Below are 21417 nucleotides of genomic sequence, written 5' to 3'. Positions count from 1 at the left end.
TGTAATTTAAAAACCCATTGATAATTTCACTGTGACGATATCTACCTTCGCTGAAGTTTATGCACAACCCAGTTGCCTGGATAACTGCACTTTAAAAGAATGTGTGTGTTGTCCTTCTTGTAATATTACTTGTTAATTGGAGGGCATTTTATCTCACTTGTGCAATCATTATCTATTAATCCAGATTCCAGGATTTGCTTCGAGAGCTCTCCCACCGTGATCAAACTGAAAACAGGGACCTCGTTGAAATGCCGCCACCTCAATCAAGACTTTTGCAATATAGACAAGTGCAGCCCAGAAGTCCACCAGCACTCCTCTCTCCTACGTGCAACTCAAACCACAGTGGCCACTTTCCTAATTTCTCTGAGAGTAGAGACCTTGAAATCTCTAACAATCCAGCATTTCAGCAGCATTTGCCTCAAATGTACAATCCCCCTTTCTCAGTGCCATCTGAACACCTGACCCCAGCTCCCTTGAAATACCTGCAGCCAGATGGATCATGGACCTATGCTAATTTACACCAGAGTCACCTCATGGGGCAAGGCTTTCATTATGGTATACCTCCATTGCCTCATAGATCACAACCGAACCCTTTTATACAAATACCGAATCATCAGCACGCAGTTGGTCAGGAACCATTTCACCCCCTCGCTTCACGAGCAGTATCTGCTTCTTCTCTGCATAGCTTAGAAGAGGTATGTAGTCTGTGGGGTTTTGTATACTTGTGTCTTTTGCCCTGGTGCCAAGCTAATCTTAACTGTGTTGGGGGAAAAAAGCTAAGTGGAGTTGGACCTGTTTGATACTTGGATGGGCACCACCAGGAAGTGCCAAGGCTATAGGCTAGACTGGGAAGTTACAGTGTTTCAAAAGAAGGCAGTGGCAAGTCATTTTGTAGTGTTGAAAAAAAAAGCCATATAGACATTTGTTTAGTAACTTCAAAGTTACAGCGGCACTGAAAAAACTGACATGACCATTTTTCTCATGACGATTATAGCCTCCCCATGGTCACATGATCAAAATTCAGTCGCTTGGCAACTGGCCTGTATTTATTATGTGTGTTGCATTGTTTGTCCTGGGATCAGATGATCACATTTTGCTACCGGCTAACAAGCAAAGTCAATGGGGAAGCCAGACTTATGAAATAAACATGTTACTAACGTAAAAACTGCAGTGATTCACTTAACAACTGTGGCAAGAAAGGTCGTAAAATGGGGCAAAATTCACTTAAAATGTTTTGCTGAGCAATGAAAATATTGGGCTAAACTAGTCAAAAGTCAAGGACTACCTGTAGTGAGGAGTTCTGCTTAATGATAGCATATACAAGCTGGGGAAAATGGGACTGGTCATTCTGGTGATGATTTTGGGTAAGGTTCCATATGTCCTTGTTAGAATAGAATAGAGCTGGAAGGGACCTTGGAGGTCTTCTAGTCCAGCTCTCTGCTCAAGCAGGAGAATCTATACCGTCTCAGACACGTGACTGTTTAGTCTCTTCTTAAGAGTCTCCAGTGATGGAGCACCCATGATTTCTGGAGGCAAGCTGTTCCACTGGTTAATTGTCCTCACTGTCAGGAAATTCCTCCTTAATTCCAGCTTGCTTCTCTCTTTGATCAGTTTCCAACCATTGTTTCTTGTTCTGCCCTCTGGTGCTTTGGAGAATAGTTTGATGCCCTCTATCATGTCTCCCCTGTTTCTTCTTTTTGTTAGACTAGCCAAACCCAAGTCCTGCAGCCATTCTTCGTATGTTTTAGTCTCCAGGCCTTGGATCATCTTAGTTGCTCTTCTCTGAATTTTTTCCAAGGTCTCAACATCTTTTTTGTAGCATGGTGACCAAAATTGGCTGCAGTATTCCAGCTGTGGTCGTACTAGGGTTTTATAAAGTAGTACTAATACCTCGCATGTGATCCTGATTCTGTGCCTCTGTTTGTACAACCCAAGATTTTGTTAGCTTTTTAGTCTGCTGCTTGCTGCATACTGCTGGTTCATGGTTAAATGATCGTCCACTAGGACTGTTTTTAAGCCAGGTCTTGCCCAATCTGTACTTGTACCTTTGATTTTTCCTACCTAAATGTAAAACTTTGCTTTTTTTCCAAATTGAAACTCATTTTGTTGGATAGGGCCCATTGTTCAAGTTTGTCAAGATCATTTTGGATCCTGAGTTTTTCTTCTGGGGTTTGGCTACTCCTGCCAGTTTGGTGTCATCTGCAAAACTGATGAGTTCTTCTTCAATTCCCTCATCTTAGTTATTGATGAAGATATTGAAGAGTATTGGGCCTAAGAAGGAACCTTGTGGTACCCCACTGCTTACTTCTCTCCATATGGATGTAGTGCCATTGAGGACTACTTGTTGAGTATTGTTTGCCAGCCAGCTATAGATCCATCTGGTGGTGATGTTGTCTATTTCACCTTTTTCTAGCTTACCAAGGAGTAGGTTGTGGTCTATTTTATCAAATGCCTTACTGAAATCTAAGTATACTAGTCACAGTATTTCGCTGGGCTATTAGTTTACTCACTTTGTTGAAGAATGAAATAAGATTGGTTTGGCATGATCTGTTTTTAACAAACTCGTGCTGGGTATTACCGTATATACTTGAGTATAAGCCGAATTTTTCAGCCCACTTTTTGGGCTGAAAAATTCCACTTCGGCTTATACTCCAGTCAACAAAAAAAACTTACCGAGGACTTGTGCGCGGCCGAGGCTTTGGTGCTTCCGGGATCGCCCGCACCTCTCCCAAGCCACCACCGTCCGAGACCTGCTGAAGTTTGGGGAGGTTTGGGGAGGTGCGCGCGCACCTCCCCAAACTCCGCGCCTTGCCTGCCTGCTTCTTTCCGCAGCGGAAAGAAGCAGGCAGGCAGGGCGCGGAGGAACGGAGACTTGCCGACGTTTGGGGAGGTTTGGGCGCCTCCCCAAACCTCGGCAGGTCTCCGTTCCTCCGCGCAGACCTGCCGACGTTTGGGGAGGTTTGGGCGCCTCCCCAAACCTCCCCAAACCTCGGCAGGTCTCCGTTCCTCCTACCGACCTTTGGGGAGGTTTGGGCGCCTCCCCAAACCTCCCCAAACCTCGGCAGGTCTCCGTTCCACCTGCCGACCTTTGGGGAGGTTTGGGCGCCTCCCCAAACCTCCCCAAACCTCGGCAGGTCTCCGTTCCTCCTGCCGACCTTTGGGGAGGTTTGGGCGCCTCCCCAAACCTCGGCAGGTCTCCGTTCCTCCGCGCAGACCTGCCGACGTTTGGGAAGGTTTGGGCGCCTCCCCAAACGTCCCCAAACCTCGGCAGGTCTCCGTTCCTCCGCGCAGACCTGCCGACCTTTGGGGAGGTTTGGGCGCCTCCCCAAACATCCCCAAACCTCGGCAGGTCTCCGTTCCTGTTTGGGGAGGTTTGGGCGCCTCCCCAAACCTCCCCAAACCTCGGCAGGTCTCCGTTCCTGTTTGGGGAGGTTTGGGCGCCTCCCCAAACCTCCCCAAACCTCGGCAGGTCTCCGTTCCTCCGCGCAGACCTGCCGAGGTTTGGGGAGGTTTGGGGAGGCGCCCAAACCTCCCCAAAGGTCGGCAGGAAGAACGGAGACCTGCCGAGGTTTGGGGAGGTTTGGGGAGGCGCCCAAACCTCCCCAAAGGTCGGCAGGTCTGCGCGGAGGAACGGAGACCTGCCGAGGTTTGGGGAGGTTTGGGGAGGCGCCCAAACCTCCCCAAACGTCGGCAGGTCTGCGCGGAGGAACGGAGACCTGCCGAGGTTTGGGGAGGTTTGGGGAAGCGCCCAAACCTCCCCAAACAGGAACGGAGACCTGCCGAGGTTTGGGGACGTTTGGGGAGGCGCCCAAACCTCCCCAAAGGTCGGCAGGTCTGCGCGGAGGAACGGAGACCTGCCGAGGTTTGGGGAGGTTTGGGGAGGCGCCCAAACCTCCCCAAACAGGAACGGAGACCTGCCGAGGTTTGGGGAGGTTTGGGGAGGCGCCCAAACCTCCCCAAACAGGAACGGAGACCTGCCGAGGTTTGGGGACGTTTGGGGAGGCGCCCAAACCTCCCCAAAGGTCGGCAGGTCTGCGCGGAGGAACGGAGACCTGCCGAGGTTTGGGGACGTTTGGGGAGGCGCCCAAACCTCCCGAAACGTCGGCAGGTCTGCGCGGAGGAACGGAGACCTGCCGAGGTTTGGGGAGGTTTGGGGAGGCGCCCAAACCTCCCCAAAGGTCGGCAGGAGGAACGGAGACCTGCCGACGAGCCGCGGCCACACAGGGTATTCCTGTGTATTCAGGCTTGCAAAATGGCGGATCGAGCCTCTGCTGGCGGCAGAGGCTTGCAGAACGGCGGATCGGCTTATACTCGAGTCAATAACTTTTTCCAGTTTTTGGGGGTGAAATTGGGGGTCTCGGCTTATACTCGAGTCGGCTTATACTCAAGTATATACGGTAGTTGTAACTTTGCTTCTAGTTGTTCGCAGATCTGTTTTTTGATTATCTTTTCTAGGATCTTCCCAGGTATTGGTGTTAAACTGATTGGTCTGTAGTTTCCTGGGTCCGTTTTTCCCCCCCTTCTTGAAGATGGGAACCACATCAGCCCTTTTCCAATCCTCAGGTACTTCCCCGGTGCTCCAGGATTTTTGAAAGATGTGGTGCAATGGTTCTGACATAATATCTGCCAGCTCCTTCAGAATTCTGGGAGGTAATCTGTCGGGCCCCAGTGATTTATATTTGTCAAGGTCGGATAGGTGTTCTCTTACCATTTTCTTGCTTATTTTAGTTTTTGTTTCTAATTTGTCTTTTGCAGTAGTTTTTTTTTTGTATGTTGGGCTATAGTTTCTTTTTGTTTGAAGACATGCAAAGTATGAGTTAAGCAGCTCTGCTTTCTCCCTGTTGCCTGTTGTTTCCTTGCCATCTTCTCTCTAGTGGACCTACAGTTTCCTTGACTTTTTTCTTGTTAATATGTTGGAAGAAACTTTTTTTATTATCCATGATTTCTGTTGCAAGTCTTTGTTCGTTCTGACCCTTTCCTTTCCTAACTTAATCTTTGCATGTTCTGGCTGTCTGCTGATAATCGGCCTTAGTTATGTGCCCTTCTTTCCATTTTTTGTATTTGTCCTTTTTGTCTTTCTGTTTGTCAGAGAGATCTTTGTGCAGCCATGCTGGTTTCTTGAATTTCTTGTTTTTCTTTTTCAGTGGTATTGTGCTGGTCTGGGCTTTTATTGTCGCATTTTTCAGAGTTTCGCATGCTTCTTCGATTGTTTTCCTCTTTTGGATTTTCATCCATGGGATCTTTCCTAGGTTCTTTCTGAGTTTGTTAAAGTTAGCTCTTTTGAAGTTCAAGACAGTGGTTGGATTGTTTTCTGTTGTTAGTGTTTGCGTTATATTAAATTCCAGTATGACATGGTCACTTTTGCCCAAGGTTCTTGCAACTTCAACTCCCTCTACCACTTCTTCTCTATTAGATAGAATTAAGTCCAGTATGGATTTATGTCTAATTCCCTCCTTCCACCTTTTGGGTGAGAAAGTTGTCGGCTAGGTTGGTTAGGAATCTGTTTGATCTCCCACTGGCTGCAGAGTTTGACTCCCAGTTGATATCTGGATAGTTGAAGTCTCCCATTACTACTGTGGTGTGCTTCCTACATACATTTGTTAGCTGGTTGGCAAAGAGTTCATCTATTTCTTCTCCCATCTAATGGGAGAAATTGATTGCTCAGTTTTAGTGGGGCTATTTCTGGTTGAATTGGATTGGGCAGAAGGGGTTTGTTAGTTATATGCTGCTTCTTTCTTTGAGTATTGTGTTTCCTTCTGTTTGTGACATACCTTCACTTGTCTTCCTCCAAGGCTTTATCAGTAGGGTCAAATCATCTGGGAGTTATTTGTTCATTAATTGGTTGAGTTTGGGTATAGCTTTCTTTCATAGATTGGGGCGTGGCTAGAGTTGCCTCTAGGTTCGTTACTTTTTCCTTCAGTAGTTTACATCAGGGGTGTCAAACTCAATTTCATTGAGGGCTGTATCAGCATTGTGGTTGCCCTCAGGGGGCCAGGTGGGTGTGGCCAGGGTGGGCGTGGCCTACTGGGTGGGCATGGCTGGAGTGCGTGTGGCCTACTGGGTGGGCATGGCCAGCTCTACATCATTCGTGTCAAGGGTACCTATGGGGGCCTGGGCAGGAGTAGGATAGATTGAGGGTCTCTGGCAGAAGGAGATGGGACCAGGGCAAGTGCCAAGGCATGGTCCACTGGAGGAGCCTCACTGTTCCTCTCAGGCCATGTGGGGGGGCCCTGGACGGTGGCACGGAGGTCAAATGCCCAGCCCAACCCTCAAGCACCCGTGGCACTAAGCCCAGCCCCAATTCCCCAAGGGGGCACCCAGCTGCACTTACCTCAAGGCTGCTGCTGCTGTGCTTGCTCTCCTTAGCCAGATTGCTCATGATGGGTATGAGGGCAAAGTCAAGAGGGAGGCCCACTCCTTCTCCATGTGTGGAGACCTGGCTTTGTATCCAAAACTTCCTTAGCAATAGGATGGGAGACCCCCCCAGGATAGGCCAGGAGGAAGGGGCAAGGGGATGATGAAAGTGCAGCAGGGAAGGACTAAGGCAGGACTTCCTTCCTTCCTTCCTTCCTTCCTTCCTTCCTTCCTTCCTTCCTTCCTTCCTTCCTTCCTTCCTTCCTTCCTTCCTTCCTTCCTTCCTTCCTGTCTCTCTGTCTCTGTCTCTGTCTGTCTGTCTGTCTGTGGTGGGAAAATATTTGAGATGAGGGGGGGAGAAAAACAGGCAAGAAACGCAGCTGGGGAAGTGGCATCCTTCGTGAGGAATGAAGAAATGCACCATTGCCTGGAAGTGGCCAGCACATGGCCCTCGCCTACTTCACATATCCGGCTTGGTGGGCTCTGGGGGAGGGGATGCCATGAACAGCATGAGAGTCGATGTTACCTGCGCAGTGCTGCCCAGCCCCTAGCCTGCCCGGTTTTGGCAGGCAGCGGAGTGCTCTCCTCACAGTGCGGTGAGGCTCCGCCGGGTGGCATGAATCTAAAGAGAAGCGCAATGCTGCCCAGCCCCTAGCCTGTTCGAAGTAGTGAGGGCCATGTGCTGGCCACTTCCAGGCAATGGTGCATTTCTTCATTCCTCACAAAGGGTGATACCTCCCCAGCGTGCACCCAGTGGGCAGGGCCGGCGCAGCAGGGGCTGGACCCTCGCTGTTTCCAGACGGCCTTGTGGAGCTAAGACTGAATGTGTTTCAGCATAGATGGCCACCACAAAATTGTACATTGGCTTCTGGCCAGCCTGGGCCAGGGCCAAGGCAGTGGGGGCCGTTCCCTCACTGTTTCCAGGATGGGTTCGTGGGCCACATGAAACCACACTGTGGGCCGCATCCGGCCCCGGGGCCTTGTGTTTGACATGTCTGGTTTACATAGTTTACATCTAATGCATGTATAGTTTGGGTGTTCTTTGGGCATAAGCACATACATTGTATTGCATATCACAATAATATTGTATTGTATTGCATATCACAATAATATCAGTCACCTGTTCCATGAGTTTGTTGTTTGAAAATCCCTCTTACTGGTTTTTGCCATCTGCAGACCCTAGTCTACCACTATCCATAGCACTTGGGTCTGCTGCTGTCTGTAGATCCTGGTCTACCACAATCTGCAGCACCTGGTTTGCTGCTGGCTGTGGGTCCTGGTCTACCACCATCAATAGCACTTTGTCTGCTGTTGTCTGTAGACCCTGGTCTACTGTGCTGCAGTGTTCCACCACCCCCACCAACAGCTCCACAGCCATGTGGCTCTTGTTTGCTGATCTGTCGTGCTAGTGTTCTGCTTCCTTCAGCAAACAGGGCTGCCTGGATGGTTTACAGTAAGCTCTCCTCTTCTCTCCTCCCTTCTCCACTATTTCACAGCTCTCCTGTTTCTCCTCTCTGCCTGTTGTTGTGCTGCCCTCAGTTGGCTTTCCTCTCTGCCCCACAGCTGATTCTCCTCTCTGCTTTGCAGATCCCTCTTCGCTTTTTCTCTTCTTCTGTCTTTTTTATTCTTCTGATTTATGTTTCTCTCTTTCCCTTTTCTCCTACCGTTTTGTCTTAGTTTAAGATCATCCCTGTCCCCGGCAATCTAAAAATTATAGGGCTATCAGTGCATGTAACATATATGTGTGTGTGGACAAGAATATTAACCTTGCTGTCAAGCAAAATGAAGCTTCTAATAGCGAGTGCCACACAAAGTGCACTAACCAAATAGGTGGTAAGACAATAGGGGAACTCTGGCACCACACGGGTTATGTAGAAAGTAAACACAGAGTCAGTCATAAAGGACTCAAATGTCTCTAGACCAATGCACAGAGTATGAACAGCAAATAGGGTGAACTAGAAATTCAGGTTAATGAGGGCAGATATGATATTGTTGCCATTACGGAAACATGGTGGAATGAAACCCACAAATGGAACACACAGCAAGAGGGATTTAAATTATTTTAAAGATACAGACCAAATAAAATAGGAGGTGGAGCTCTCTATATAAGAAATAACTACATCTCTACAGAAATAGAGCACAACAATGATGAAAACTGTCTTGAATGCATTTGGGTCAATATAAAAGGGGGGGAATGACATTGCCATAGGTGTATACTATAGGCTGCCCAACCAAACAGAGGAAATAGATGAACTTTTTGCTAGTCAGCTAACTTAAGGTATGTAGGAAGCACATCACAATAGTAATGGGGGACTTTAACTACCCTGACATCAACTGGGAGACAAACTGCACCAAGTGGAAGATCAAAAAGATTCCTGAAAAACCTAGCAGACAACTTTGTCACTCAAAAAATAGAGAAGGGAACCAGGGGATTGACCATTTTGGATCTAATTCTCACTAACAGAGATGAAATGATAGAAGGTGTTGAAGCCACAGGAACCTTGGGAGGAAGTGATCATGCAATATTGGAATTCAACGTTATGGAAGCACAAGCAATAGAACACAGTCAAACTAGAGTCTTGGACTTTAAGAGAGCTAATTTCAATAAACTTAGAGAGGGCTTGGGAAGGATTCCATGGATGAGAATCCTCAAGGGGAAAACAACTCAAGAAGCTTGGGAAATTTTGAAAAGTGAGATAATAAAAGCCCACTCTAGCACAATACCAACAAAGAGGAAAAATAACAGCTCTCAAAAGAAACCAGCATGGCTGATAAATTGAAAGATAAAAAGGACAAGTATAGAAAGTGAAAAGAGGGGCAAATAACTAAGTCAGAATATCAGCAAATAGCCCGAGCCTTCAAAGATGAAGTGAGGACAGCTAAGGCTCAAAATGAACTAAGGCTTGCGACCAAAGTCAAAAATAACAAAAAAAACCTTCTTTCAACATGTAAAAAACAAGAAAAAAATGAAGGAAATGATTGGTCCATTAGTGGGTGAAAGTGGCAAGAAGGTGACAAGCAATGGAAGAAAGCAGAACTATTTAACTCATTTTTTGCATCTGTCTTTACACAAAGGGAAAAAACAGACCAACCTATCAAAAATAGTGCCAACAGAATAGAAACACAAGTTAAGATAGGCAAGAAATGGTAAGTGACCACCTGTCCAGCCTAGACAAGTTCAAATCAGCAGGACCAGATGTATTACACCCCAAAGTTCTCAAGGAACTGGCAGATGTGATCTCTGAACCACTGAACTATATTTTTCAAAGATCCTGGAGCACTGGGGAACTACCAGAGGACTGGAAAAGAGCTGATGTAGTTCCCATCTTCAAAAAAGGGAAAAAAATGGATCCAGGATATTGCAGACCTATCAGCCTGGCCTCAATACCTGGGAAGATTCTGGAAAAGATAATCAAAAAATGAATCAGCGAGCACCTGGAGGCAAACAAAGTCATTACTGAAAGCCAACATGGGTTTGTCAAAAACAGATCATGCCAAACAAATCTTATTGCATTCTTTGACCAAGTGACAAAATTAGTGGATCAGAGGAATGCTGTGGATATAATTTACTTGGACTTCAGTAAGGCATTTGATAAAGTAGATCACAACCTACTACTTGATAAGATAGAAAAATGTGGGTTAGACAGCATCACCACCAGATGGATTCGTAGCTGGCTGACCGGCCATACTCAGCATGTGGTTCTCAATGGAACCGCATCTACATGGAGGGAAGTATGTAGCGGGGTGCCGCAGGGCTCTGTTCTGGGCCCAGTGCCCAACATCTTCATCAATGATTTGGATGAGGGGATAGATGGGGAACTCATCAAATTTGCAGATGACACCAAGCTGGCAGGAATAGCCAACACTCCAGAAGTCAGGCTTAAGATACAAGAGGATCTGGATAGATTTGAACACTGGGCGCTATCTAACAAAATGAAATTCAGTGGTGAAAAAAGTAAGGTTCTATATATAGCCAAGAAAAACCAAATGTACAGGTATAGTATAGGGGGTACCTTGCTCAAAAGTAGTAACTGTGAGAGAGATCTTGGAGTCCTAGTGGACAATCACTTAAATATGAGCCAGCAGTGTGCTGCAGCCGCCAAAAAAGCCAACACAGTGCTAGGCTGCATTAACAGAGGGATAGAATCAAGATCACGTTAAGTATTAATACCACTTTACAATGGTAAGGCCACACTTGGAATACTTGGTAAGGCCACACTTGGAATACTGCATCCACTTTTGGTCACCACGAGGTAAAAAAGATGTTGAGACTCTAGAAAGGGTACAGAGAAGAGCAACAAAGATGATTGGGGGACTGGAGGCTAAAACATACAAGGAAAGGCTGCTGGAATTGTGTGTGTCTAGTTTAATGAAGAGAAAGACAAGGGGGGACATGATAGCAGCGTTCCAATATCTCAAGGGTTGCCAAAAAGAAGGGGGAGTCAAGCTATTTTTCAAAGTGCCTGAAGGCAGGACAAGAAGCAACGGATGGAAACTGATCAAGGAGAGAAGCAACCTAGAACTAAGGAGAAACTTCCTGACAGTTAGAACAATTAACCAGTGGAACAACCTGCTTCCAGAAGCGGTGAATGCTCCAACACTGGAAGTTTTTAAGAAGAGACTGGACAGCCATTTGTCTGAAATGGTATAGGATTTCCTAGCTGAGCAGGGGGGTGGACTAGATGACTTCCAAGGTCCCTTCCAACATTATTATTATTATTATTATTATTATTATTATTATTATTAGTATTAGTATTAGTATTAGTATTAGTATTAGTATTATTATTAGTATTATTATTAGTATTATTATTAGTATTATTATTAGTATTTAGTTTAATAGCAGCTTAGAATCTTCTTGTTGTTGTTGCTGCTGCTTCACCGGAGCTGGTTGAGTATCAGGTATTATGGCTTTTTATGCCATTTACCAGATGGCCAAGTTATTTTGAGATACTGAAAATCCAACTTTAGCAATCTAATTTTATTTCTTTTTAAAGTAATGATTTTAGATATACTTCTGAATGATTTGATTTGATTTATTAAATAATCTTTTCAAGGGCCAGTCACTCCTTCTCAGTCTTAGGAAGGCACCAACAACAATTCTGAAAATATAGCCAAGAAAACCTGTCCACGTAGTCACCAGGAGCCAAAACTGAATTATAGCTGCTTATATATGAATCTTAGATCTCTGTTTTTGCATTCCTCAGTGGGGTATCCAGCATTTGCCAAAAATGGGAAAGAAAAGTTGGCAGTAAACTGGGCAAAGGAGCAAAATAACTATTGTAAACCCTATTAATTTTATGTTTTTCAAAAACACAACCAAAGACCCAAGAATTACTGTATGACAGACATTTGAATGAACATCTAGTAAAATCTTTGATTTATGTTTAGTGGGACTCTGAAAATAGTGATGGAAATGCTACAGATCTTTTGCAGGTTTCTTTTTTTTCCATTTCTTCTAAAATTCAAAATTCTTTGGTGTTTTTTTTTAGCAGAATCTGTTGAAAGGTCACTTTTTAAAGGGGAAGACAAAGCTTTGTTGTTTTATTCATCTAGACCATTAAGATAAAAGTTTTCGAATAAATGTATTATTTAAATAGGCAACTGAGGAAAGAATTGAATTAATTAGCTTTTGCTCATATTCCACTACAGAACTATAAATATTAGACTATAGCATGGCTTAACTAATCTGGATATCTGTCCCGATAACAATTTTATGATATCTGTTAACCCTTAACACATTTGCTGTGTTGTTTTGTTTTATTCAGTAACACAGTTATAACAATCCATCTTATGTCAAGAAACCAGTCAGTTATTTCTCCTTCTCTACTTTTGGAAGCCATGTCTTCAGCATAGGACAGCCATTGGTGGTAGAAGGCCATCTTAAAATGTAGATGACATTTTTCTTTTGTATTTTAAAATATGATATTTAAATGGAAGAACAAAAGAAAGGAGATAGCTAAGAAAAAGCAGATTATTGGGGAAATGCCAGCTAGGCTGGATGGAGGGGTCAAGCGAGGGCCTAACTTGGAGTCATTGCTCAGCTGCAAGCTGCATAAGCTTGTCCCCTCCTTCCAGCCTAGCTGGCACTTTCCCAACAGAGATAACAGACAGATACCACTGGGAGCCTCTTGCTTCCAGCCCCTGAAAATGCTATGACTGATGGCATTGAAGGCAGTTGAGAGATCAAGAAGGACCAAGAAAGTTGTATTCCTCCAGCTTGGCCCAGGGCCATGTAATCTATAACAGAGGTCCCCAATCTTTTGGGCATCAGGGACCTGTTCCGTGGAGAAAGTTTTTTCCATGGACCGGAGAGTGTGTGGTTTTGTGTGCTGCGTGCATCCCACAGATGGGTCTTTGGTTGTTTGTGTGGACCGGTTGCTGGAATGCGGTGGCCCGGTACTGGTCCACGGATCGGGAGTTGGGGACCCCTGATCTATAAGAATGATCAATGGCCTCAGTTCCATATCCAGACCCGAGGGTGAGCTGAAGGGACTAATCTAAACAGATTTTGATGGGAGCGAAAGTGATCCCAACGTATTTGCCTTCCATTATGAAAACATTTATTCTTTGAGAAAATTAGCAGCACTTGCAGGCAGGGCAGAAGACAATGGCACTGTTATTTTTAAATTCCAGAATTAGCAGACCCTTGGCACTGTTTACCTTGCTATGTCCTTATTGCTTTATGGTATTTTAATACAAGCTTTGAATGCTTGTATTTTTTGTTCACAGGCATGCTTTAATCATAGTAGGACTGTGCAAACAAAGGAGAGGATGTTATAGCAACAGTAGCAGAGCTTTAGTGGTTGGGAGAGGTATTAACAGCAATTCAGAATTGTGCTAGATGTAAAGATGCATGGTACTTATGAGTTATAGGCAATTGAGAAATGCACCCAAGAATTTCAAATAGGGTACACAGTCTTATTTGAACATGCATCTCAGAGAATCTCTTCAGTAGCAGGAAAAAAATGCATCCAGTAGGGATGCATTTAATTAACAGTGGGGAAAACAGGGAGGAATAAAAGAGAAGAAAACATGAAGACAGGTTTCTCTTTTTTCCGAAATCCAAGAGTGCTTTCAAGCAGTGCTTCTTTTTAAAGCTACAATAGCATGAACAAAATGTAACATAATCTAATGGAGAAAGTTTCCTTTTATTTGGGTAGTTTGGGTAGTTCCTTTCCAAGGCTTTTAATAGTATTTATAAGGGAGACAGCTGCCATGAATTGAAAGAAAGGAAAGAATTACAAACAACACAACATTCTTTTTCTTGATTAAGAAGTTTGACCTTCTATCAGCAAACCTCTTTGATTTTTCTGTTCAACCATGAACCAGGCAGATTCACTGCTGTTATTATCTCAAGGTTAGCTTCCTTGCTTTCTCATTTATCAACTCCTCATTGAAACTCTGGGCAAGCGTAGAAAAAGACCCTTACCAGCCAAGATGGATGGGCTTTCTGTTAACCAGTCAAGATGGATGGGCTTTCTGTTCCTAGATAGCATATATACAGACTACCTGTTTCAGCTAGGTTGCATTTTCACTGACTTGAGGGCATATGAGCCCCTTCTGAAGCTGACAGTAATTGGTAGACGGAGGAGCCATTTTTTATACTGTACAAGGGGAAACCATGTGAAAAGTAAGGCTAATCAGGAAAAGAAATGGCCTAAGTTTTCTCTTCTTCATTTGAGAATATCTAAATATTCTCTCAGCCTGCTATTAGATTACTGTTTGGATGGAATTAGACAAGGCTTGGTGTTTAAATAGAAATTAAATTGTTAGAAATTAGAATCCTGCATTTGCTGTACATTTTTAAGTTGTCCTATTGAGTGTTCTCTACACCAGCACTCCTATGCAAGGGACTTGTAAAAGGAGGGGCATGGAGACAAATAAATTTTATAAATGGAAATCTGTTGGTTGGCAGACATCTTAGTCTGGGAACTCTTAACTCTGTCATGCTGAGATAAGTCAAATCCTCTAGAGAAAAATATAGAGAGTAGGATAGTTTTAAAACTGTTCCAACTGTGTGTTAACATGGGAATTTGGTTTAAAATGGGAATTTAATGAATTGGGACCCATAGAGTAGTGTGAAATTAGAAAAGTAAGTAGACTCGAAGTAGTTTCCTGAACTTCTGCCACAAAGACAAACTTTACAATCCCAGGAAAGGAAGTGCTGTACAGCTTAAATAGCAAGCAACTGCTATATTATGACTGGTTCAGTCAGGAACCAACACTACCAATCAGACTAGGCACAAACAAAAAACCAATCAGAGACCAGACCCCACTAACTTGTACCAATTGGAAGACAAAATTCCTGGCTATAAAGGCAGGAGTTCAGTCAGTCCCTGCTTAGGTGTCTGTGGTCTATGCCAGAGGTCCCCAACCTTTTGAACACCAGGGACCGGTTCCGTGGAGAGACGTTTTTCTGTGGACCATGGAGGCATGGTTTCATGTGCTGCCTGCATCCCATGGTAGGGGCTTTGTTTGCGCGGATCAGTTTCTGGCATGCCGTGGCCCGGGCCTGGTCCATGGCCTGGGGGTTGGGGACCCCTGGTCTATGCAGAAGATCTCTTTGCCTGTGAAAAGGCCAGCCACAATGTCCCACAAAATGTCAGAAAATATCTTTACTAGATTTCGGTCACTAAACTCTGAAGCCCAATACCAGTACATATTAGGCATGAAAGCTAGCTGGGTGACTTTGGCTCAGTCTTGTTCTCTCAATACAACCTCCCTTGGAGGGTTGTTTTTCTGGGAAAAATAGGAGGAGGACGGATATATTAAGCATGTTTACCACTTTGAGTTATTTGTTTAAAAAAACTTGGGGGATATAAATACATAAGATATTTGCTTTCCAAATGGATCCACTGAAAATATTCATAATAGGTCTTATTCTAATTTTAGTACCACCGGTGCTTGAATAGGCTGCAGGAATACTTGGTGCTTAATGGAAAAGAGAGAATACTAACTGAGAAATGCACTAGGAATAAGCTTTTTATATTAGAAGCAGGGCTACACATTAGAACTATTGTCTGTTTCCTAAAATGTTGTAGTATTTTTCCCCCCTTGAATCTACTCATTTAAGCCTGGTGCAAAAGAACTTTAAATTTTGGAATTCTAAACCCAGCAAGTGAGTGAAGTTCCACGCTAACGCCAGCAATCCAATCCTGGATACACTGCACTGCCTTTCAGTCATGTAATTTAGTGATAACGATGGAGAATTGTTTTGTTACTACTATTGTTAAATCATTGGAGTAAGGAGAAATTCTAATGTACTATAAAGTAATGCCTATTTATTCAGATAAATATCTTGTTTGTTGCTGGTTCCATCTATTCCAACACTATTCTGTTAATGGTGTATTTTCCCTATGGAAAATCCACCAAAGTGTATTGAAAAAATGATTCGTAAAATGAAGAACCATACTTGTTTGTCTTTCTAAATAATAATAAACACCTATGTTCTCATTTTTTACCTCATTCACAAAGAAAAAAATAACCAGCATCAATTGAGCTTCTTCTGTTATATTCTATTCAATGTGTTTGCAGTTTTGATAGTCTTGTTCAAATAATTAAAATAATGAATTGTGAGTAGTTGCTCTTTTAAGTGAAACTTGCATTAATGATGGATTTTCTTAATTCCTGGTTGTATTCATTAAGTATTGACCTGTAAACCATTAAAATATTCAGGGTAATCCACAAGAAAGTTAAATTTAAAAATAGCATTTTGCATAAGATATGGTTCTAAGTACATGCAGAGAGCTTTTTGTGACTAGATTACATCTGTAGTTTCTGATTCCAAATATGCTCTCCTCAAATTTGCTTCCTTTCCTTTCCTTTCCTTATCTTATTTGCTTTATCTCTGGTAGAACAGAGCAATGGTTCAAAAAAGAAAAGAAAAGAAAAGGCTTGGTATAAACATAACATGTATTGCAAAACAAGTTTATATAGACTGTGTATTAAGGGCCGCGGTGGCTCAGTGGGTTAGGACGCTGAGCTTGTCGATCAGAAGGTCGGCAGTTTGGCGGGTCGAATCCCGAGTGCCGCGTAACAGTGAGCGCCTGTTACTCGTCCCAGCTTCTGCCAACCTAGCAGTTCAAAAGCACGTAAAAATGCAAGTAGAAAAATAGGGACCACTACGGTGGGAAGGTAACAGCGTTCCGTGCGCCTTTGACGTCTAGTCATGCCGGCCACATGACCATGGAGACGTCCTGAGACAAACGCTTCGGCTTTGAAACAGGAGATGAGCACCGGCCCCTAGAGTCGGAAACGACTAGCACGCATGTGCGGGGGAACCTTTACCTTTAGCTATTAAGGGCAACCTAGAAATTAGGATGAGTTAAACCAGTATAGATGAGTCATATAATTGCCCTGTAGAGGAAATTTTGTATAAGACAAGCTTAGATGTAATCAACATACAATAACTAAAAGTTCAAAGTAAAAAATTGGGAATCAAAAGGAACTTATAAAGAGAAAAAGTCAGTAGTGCCATGTAATATACAATTAACTGTTCTGAAAGAAGGCTGGATCTGAAATGATTTTAAAAAGTGATTTAATCCTGTTACACAGATATATAAAAATGAAAGAGCTGAGTGCAGTGTTTATTTATCTCCCTATTCTCATAACAGAATGGTGAATGTGAAGAATAGGATGTCTTTGTGTTAGTAAATAAAATCACACCAAGTAAAATATACATGTTTATTTTGAGGACAGTTTCAGAATATGCATACTGACACTCAGATGGGACTTTTAACATTGTCTTTTTTTATGCAGTATGAACCAAGAGGACCTGGCAGGCCATTGTACCAAAGAAGAATGTCATCTAGTTCAACCCAGGCTTGTTCTGAAGGTTTAAATACTCCTCCAGATAATGTTGGACAGTGTCAAGAGCTTCAGGACCAGAGTAACCCATCCTCTTTCAATTATTCACCCCCCGAATGGTGGGTCAACTCTTCTTCATCAGCCCCATATCAGAACATTCCATGCAACGGATCCAACAGAGCGATCCCACCAAGAGAACAGTTAGGTGAGTGAGTGGCACTTTTAATCATGATGCTGACTCAGGAATTCTGGGAGTTGGAGTCACAAAATCTTGAGGTGTGTGTGCTGTGTATCCTTGTTTGCTCGTTCTTGATTGTGCATGGTCAGAATACACCAATGATTTTTTTTTTTAATCTTGGCCTTAAAAGTGCAATATATTCTTAAACCACTTTGGCCATCTTTATAAAACCAAGTGAAGAACAATTTCAATAGGTCTTGTAAAGATTGCCCAAATCCTTTCAATTTAAAATGTCTTACAGGACCGGAAGCCTTTCACAAATTCCTGCAGGTTTTATTTAACTTTTAGGGTAATGCTCTTTGTATATCTTTGTATATTGGAAAAGTAGCTTTCCAATCTGTTTGTGGTCCTTATTAGTTAAAATGGCAGTGACGATGACGATGATGATGATGATGAACTTTTTTTTCTAGTTCCTCCGAAGACTGTCAAATCCCCTGAGGAAGAGATGAAGGTTGAAAACATCCCGTTGTCCAGTTCTTTTAACTACAATGTACTCCAGCATCTGGGCCAGTTCCCACCCCTCATGCCCAACAAGCAGATTGTGGAATCCAACAGCAACAGCCAGCCCAGTGCTGGGTTGAACAAACCTGCCATGTCCTACGCAAGTGCTCTGAGGGCTCCTCCCAAGCCCAGACCCCCTCCTGAGCAGGCAAAAAAGAATAGCGACCCCTTGTCTCTGTTTCAGGAACTTAGCCTAGGTAGTTCATCAGGTAGCAATGGCTTCTACTCCTATTTTAAATAATCAGACTATTTTTGTAGAGACATTTTAATTTTTATTTCTGTGAGTAGATTTAAGATAGCTGGGGCTGCACCTGCAGGCACCATCGTTTCTTTCTGTTTATATTAGTAAATATATTTTGGTTTAATGGCTTTGCTGCTAGACTTGAAGCTAATTCTTTTTAAATTATATTCCACTATTTTACTTTCTTTTTGATGTGGGTCAGAAGTTTGAGGAAAAAAATCCCTAGAAAAAAAAACTTTTAAAAATTATGTAACTTTATCTATGTGTTGCATTAAAGCTAGCAGCTGAAAAGTTAACTGTGCAACTTTAAAAAAATATATAAACATTAAAAAAGTTGTCTAAATTGTATTTAAAAATGTAAGTAGCATTTACATTTATTCAATAACATTTAGCATACTGTGCTGGGTTTCTGTACCAGAAATGGCCAGTTATTGTACAAATGTATGTTATGTCTGCTTAAATTGTTTATTTTTTTTTAAAATAAAGATGCAGCATCTTATATTTACATTCAGTTTTATCAGAATTCTGTGAAGGGATGCTGCATTCTAAGACTTTTATAGTTTTAGAATCTGTATGATGTGATTATAGTAATTTCCTTTCTAGGATGAAGTGAAGGCCTTTGCTGCAGACCCAGATACTACTCTTTTGAAATTAAACAAAAATTAGTGGTCAACCGAAAGATGAAAAATTCATGGTGTGTTTTTTTATTGACAAGCTAGTCATTCAGCTTGTTGGAGGGATTAATTTAATAGATTTTTAAACAGAAATCATGAAATGATAAAAATTGCTATATTGGGTGCTTGGTAGTTGAATAGCTATTTAAAAAAAATCCAATTGAATAAATTTAGGAAAAAAAATTGAATCCCCCTCCCAACTATGCACGTTAAATGTTTCTTCCCCTCTGTTTTTTCCAGTGGTACAAGAATTGTGCCATTTTAAGGATTTTTCTTCTTTTTTATCCATCAAAAGATTTTGGTACATGATTTGATGTTTACTTTAAATGTGACATTATCCACAAATATTCAAATATTTTGCTAACTGTTTTGTTTGAGGAACTTCATTAAAGAGGATTTTTATGTTTGCCAAAGCTGTATCCAAATTAATCCCAGCCTTTGGGGAAGAAGAGTTGTGGGGAAGGTTTGGGGAAGCAGTATGAATGACATGGTTATTTATATTCTTGTATCTTCTGTCAAGGCCTTTTGCCACTATATATTGAAAGAAAAATCTATAAAAGACTGTACAGCAATATGTTAAAAATTTGGGGGAAGAATTAGGGTAACCTTTACCTTTACGATTTTGGTCTTGTACACTGTTCATACTTTTGAAAGAAATCTTTTTTAACTTCAACGGAGGCATGGCCTCCTTTACACTTGAAAAGATCTCTTCGATCAGGGACAATTAATTTTTATCAACTATTTATTTTAATTTCCCGTTACAAGTGATATTTTCAAAAATACGATAGTTTTAAAGTTTCTTCCCACAACTGTTTGAAAACTGAGCTTCATTTACAGGGATATTTGTTTTTGCTTTGTCGAGCTACTGTATTTGCTGCTGTATCATATCTAATATTTGCTTTGGTTTCAGTCCCTTCATTCCTGTTGGATTTTATACGTTGTGATGGTGACATCTCGGTTTGACTGAAATCTGTGTCACTTTTTTCTTATTGATTTCAAATAACTAAGGAACTTTCTATAAAAGATATGCATACTAACTTAATGTGCTGCAATATTTTAATGGCTGCTGGGCTCAGAAATGGGTAAAGCTAAATAAAGCTGTTATAAAACCAAACAAAATGAAAGCAGAAGATTCTGCTCAATTTTATTTAGTACCCCAGGGACACATTCAGGATGTTACATGAAGTTAGAATTTTTTTTGTCCTGGATTGACATAAACCAGGATTTAATTAGCCCCACTTAAATATCTTATGTTATTTTTGTTGATTGTGTGTCCTGCCCTGATTATTACTGATAAACACTGAGGACAATTGACTTAGTGAAATATAAATAGTAACGTGTAGAAAGGTATAAGTAGTTGGGTGCTTAAAGCTCAAATACATTCACTTTCAATTTAGCACTCTGGTGTCGAGTTCAAATTCACACACTTAATAGTCTTATTATTTCCTTCACCTGGACTGAATCTAAATAAATACTGCTTGGTCAATAATTTTCATCTGTGAGTTAATGAAATTAGGAAGATGTTGCAGTCTTCAGTCTATTTAATCTATATCATAACTTTTCTCAAGAGTTAATGTGGAATTAATAGGTTGTGGAGTGCAACACGTTATGACATATATGTGGATCTGCATTAGGGTGGTTTCTGAGTTTTCACTCAGTATTTTGGTGTTAGCAATTCAAAAAAAATGTTCACCAAAGCTCCACATTTTTGCAGTTTGGTCCCCATTTGTACTGGGCCATAGAAAAATTCTCATAGTCTGTGTTCAGACTGCTAGTTTGTTATGCTAATATTGGAGATATTTTATTTTAAGAGCAGATCACATCATTCTCTCTGATTTGAGCCATGATGGACCTTGATTTTTCAGATTAGTGGATTATACCATTACCATAATAAAAGGCATACATGTAATCAATTATTGTAACATCTGATTATCCTGATGATTAAGAGCACATTGTTCAACCTATTCTATATTTACGTCTCTGCTTCTTATTATTCAAATTATATAATTTTTTATAAAACCCTTTTTTCCACCTCAAAGAAGGTTTTCTTCATTATTTCATTTCATAATTACTTTATCATTGTGGGAACAAATTTACTTTAGGAGCATGTCATATATCACACAGAAGTTTAGAATACATTAGCAAAGTTTAAAAAAATGTAACTGTCTTAATGTTGGTACTATATAAAGAAAAGAGCTGATAGCCTTTTACATGAAGGATTCATTTTGCAGGAAGCATCCAGTCTTGTAAATTCAAAAATACAAAACTGACAATGGCTTACCATGACTTCAAGCTTAAAAATTAGATGGTTCTTGAAGACAATTTGTCAACATATATTTGTAACTCTGAAGTGTGTGTGTGTGTGTGTGTGTGTGTGTGTGTGTGTGTGCACGCATCTGACATCCATTCCAGTCAATGTAGTCTCAATGACTTTAAGTCTATTTTCCAATATAAAACAGGACATATATTTTCCCTACAAAATTTAAGTAAAGTAGAAAAAGTAGTAGTTTAAAAGTCCACTGACTGAGAGTACCAGTAGATGGCAGTTCTCTGGCTTCTATTTTTTTGTGAAAGGACATCTATTTAAAGGCCCATACCATGGG

At 41.9% G+C, this 21417-nt stretch overlaps 1 protein-coding gene across 7 annotated transcripts in view; it reads left to right on the top strand.

Annotated features, from left to right (window-relative positions):
• The window catches only part of HELZ (helicase with zinc finger), a 180531-nt gene extending 159693 nt beyond the window's left edge, over positions 1–20838 (top strand). For all 7 annotated transcript variants that reach the window (XM_083355431.1, XM_083355429.1, XM_083355430.1 and 4 more), the window contains 3 exons: positions 185–695; positions 17113–17365; positions 17809–20838. In XM_083355431.1, the coding sequence (XP_083211557.1) occupies positions 185–695; positions 17113–17365; positions 17809–18140 (1096 nt within the window). In that variant the 3' untranslated portion in view covers positions 18141–20838. The remainder of the gene's footprint in view (positions 1–184; positions 696–17112; positions 17366–17808) is intronic.
• The last annotated feature ends 579 nt before the right edge of the window (positions 20839–21417 follow it).

The sequence above is a fragment of the Vipera ursinii genome (assembly GCF_947247035.1).
Source record: "Vipera ursinii genome assembly, chromosome: 2".
Taxonomy (NCBI): Eukaryota; Metazoa; Chordata; class Lepidosauria; order Squamata; family Viperidae; genus Vipera; species Vipera ursinii.
Note: the sequence above shows the minus strand (reverse complement) of the source record. Positions and strands in the feature narration are given on the sequence as shown.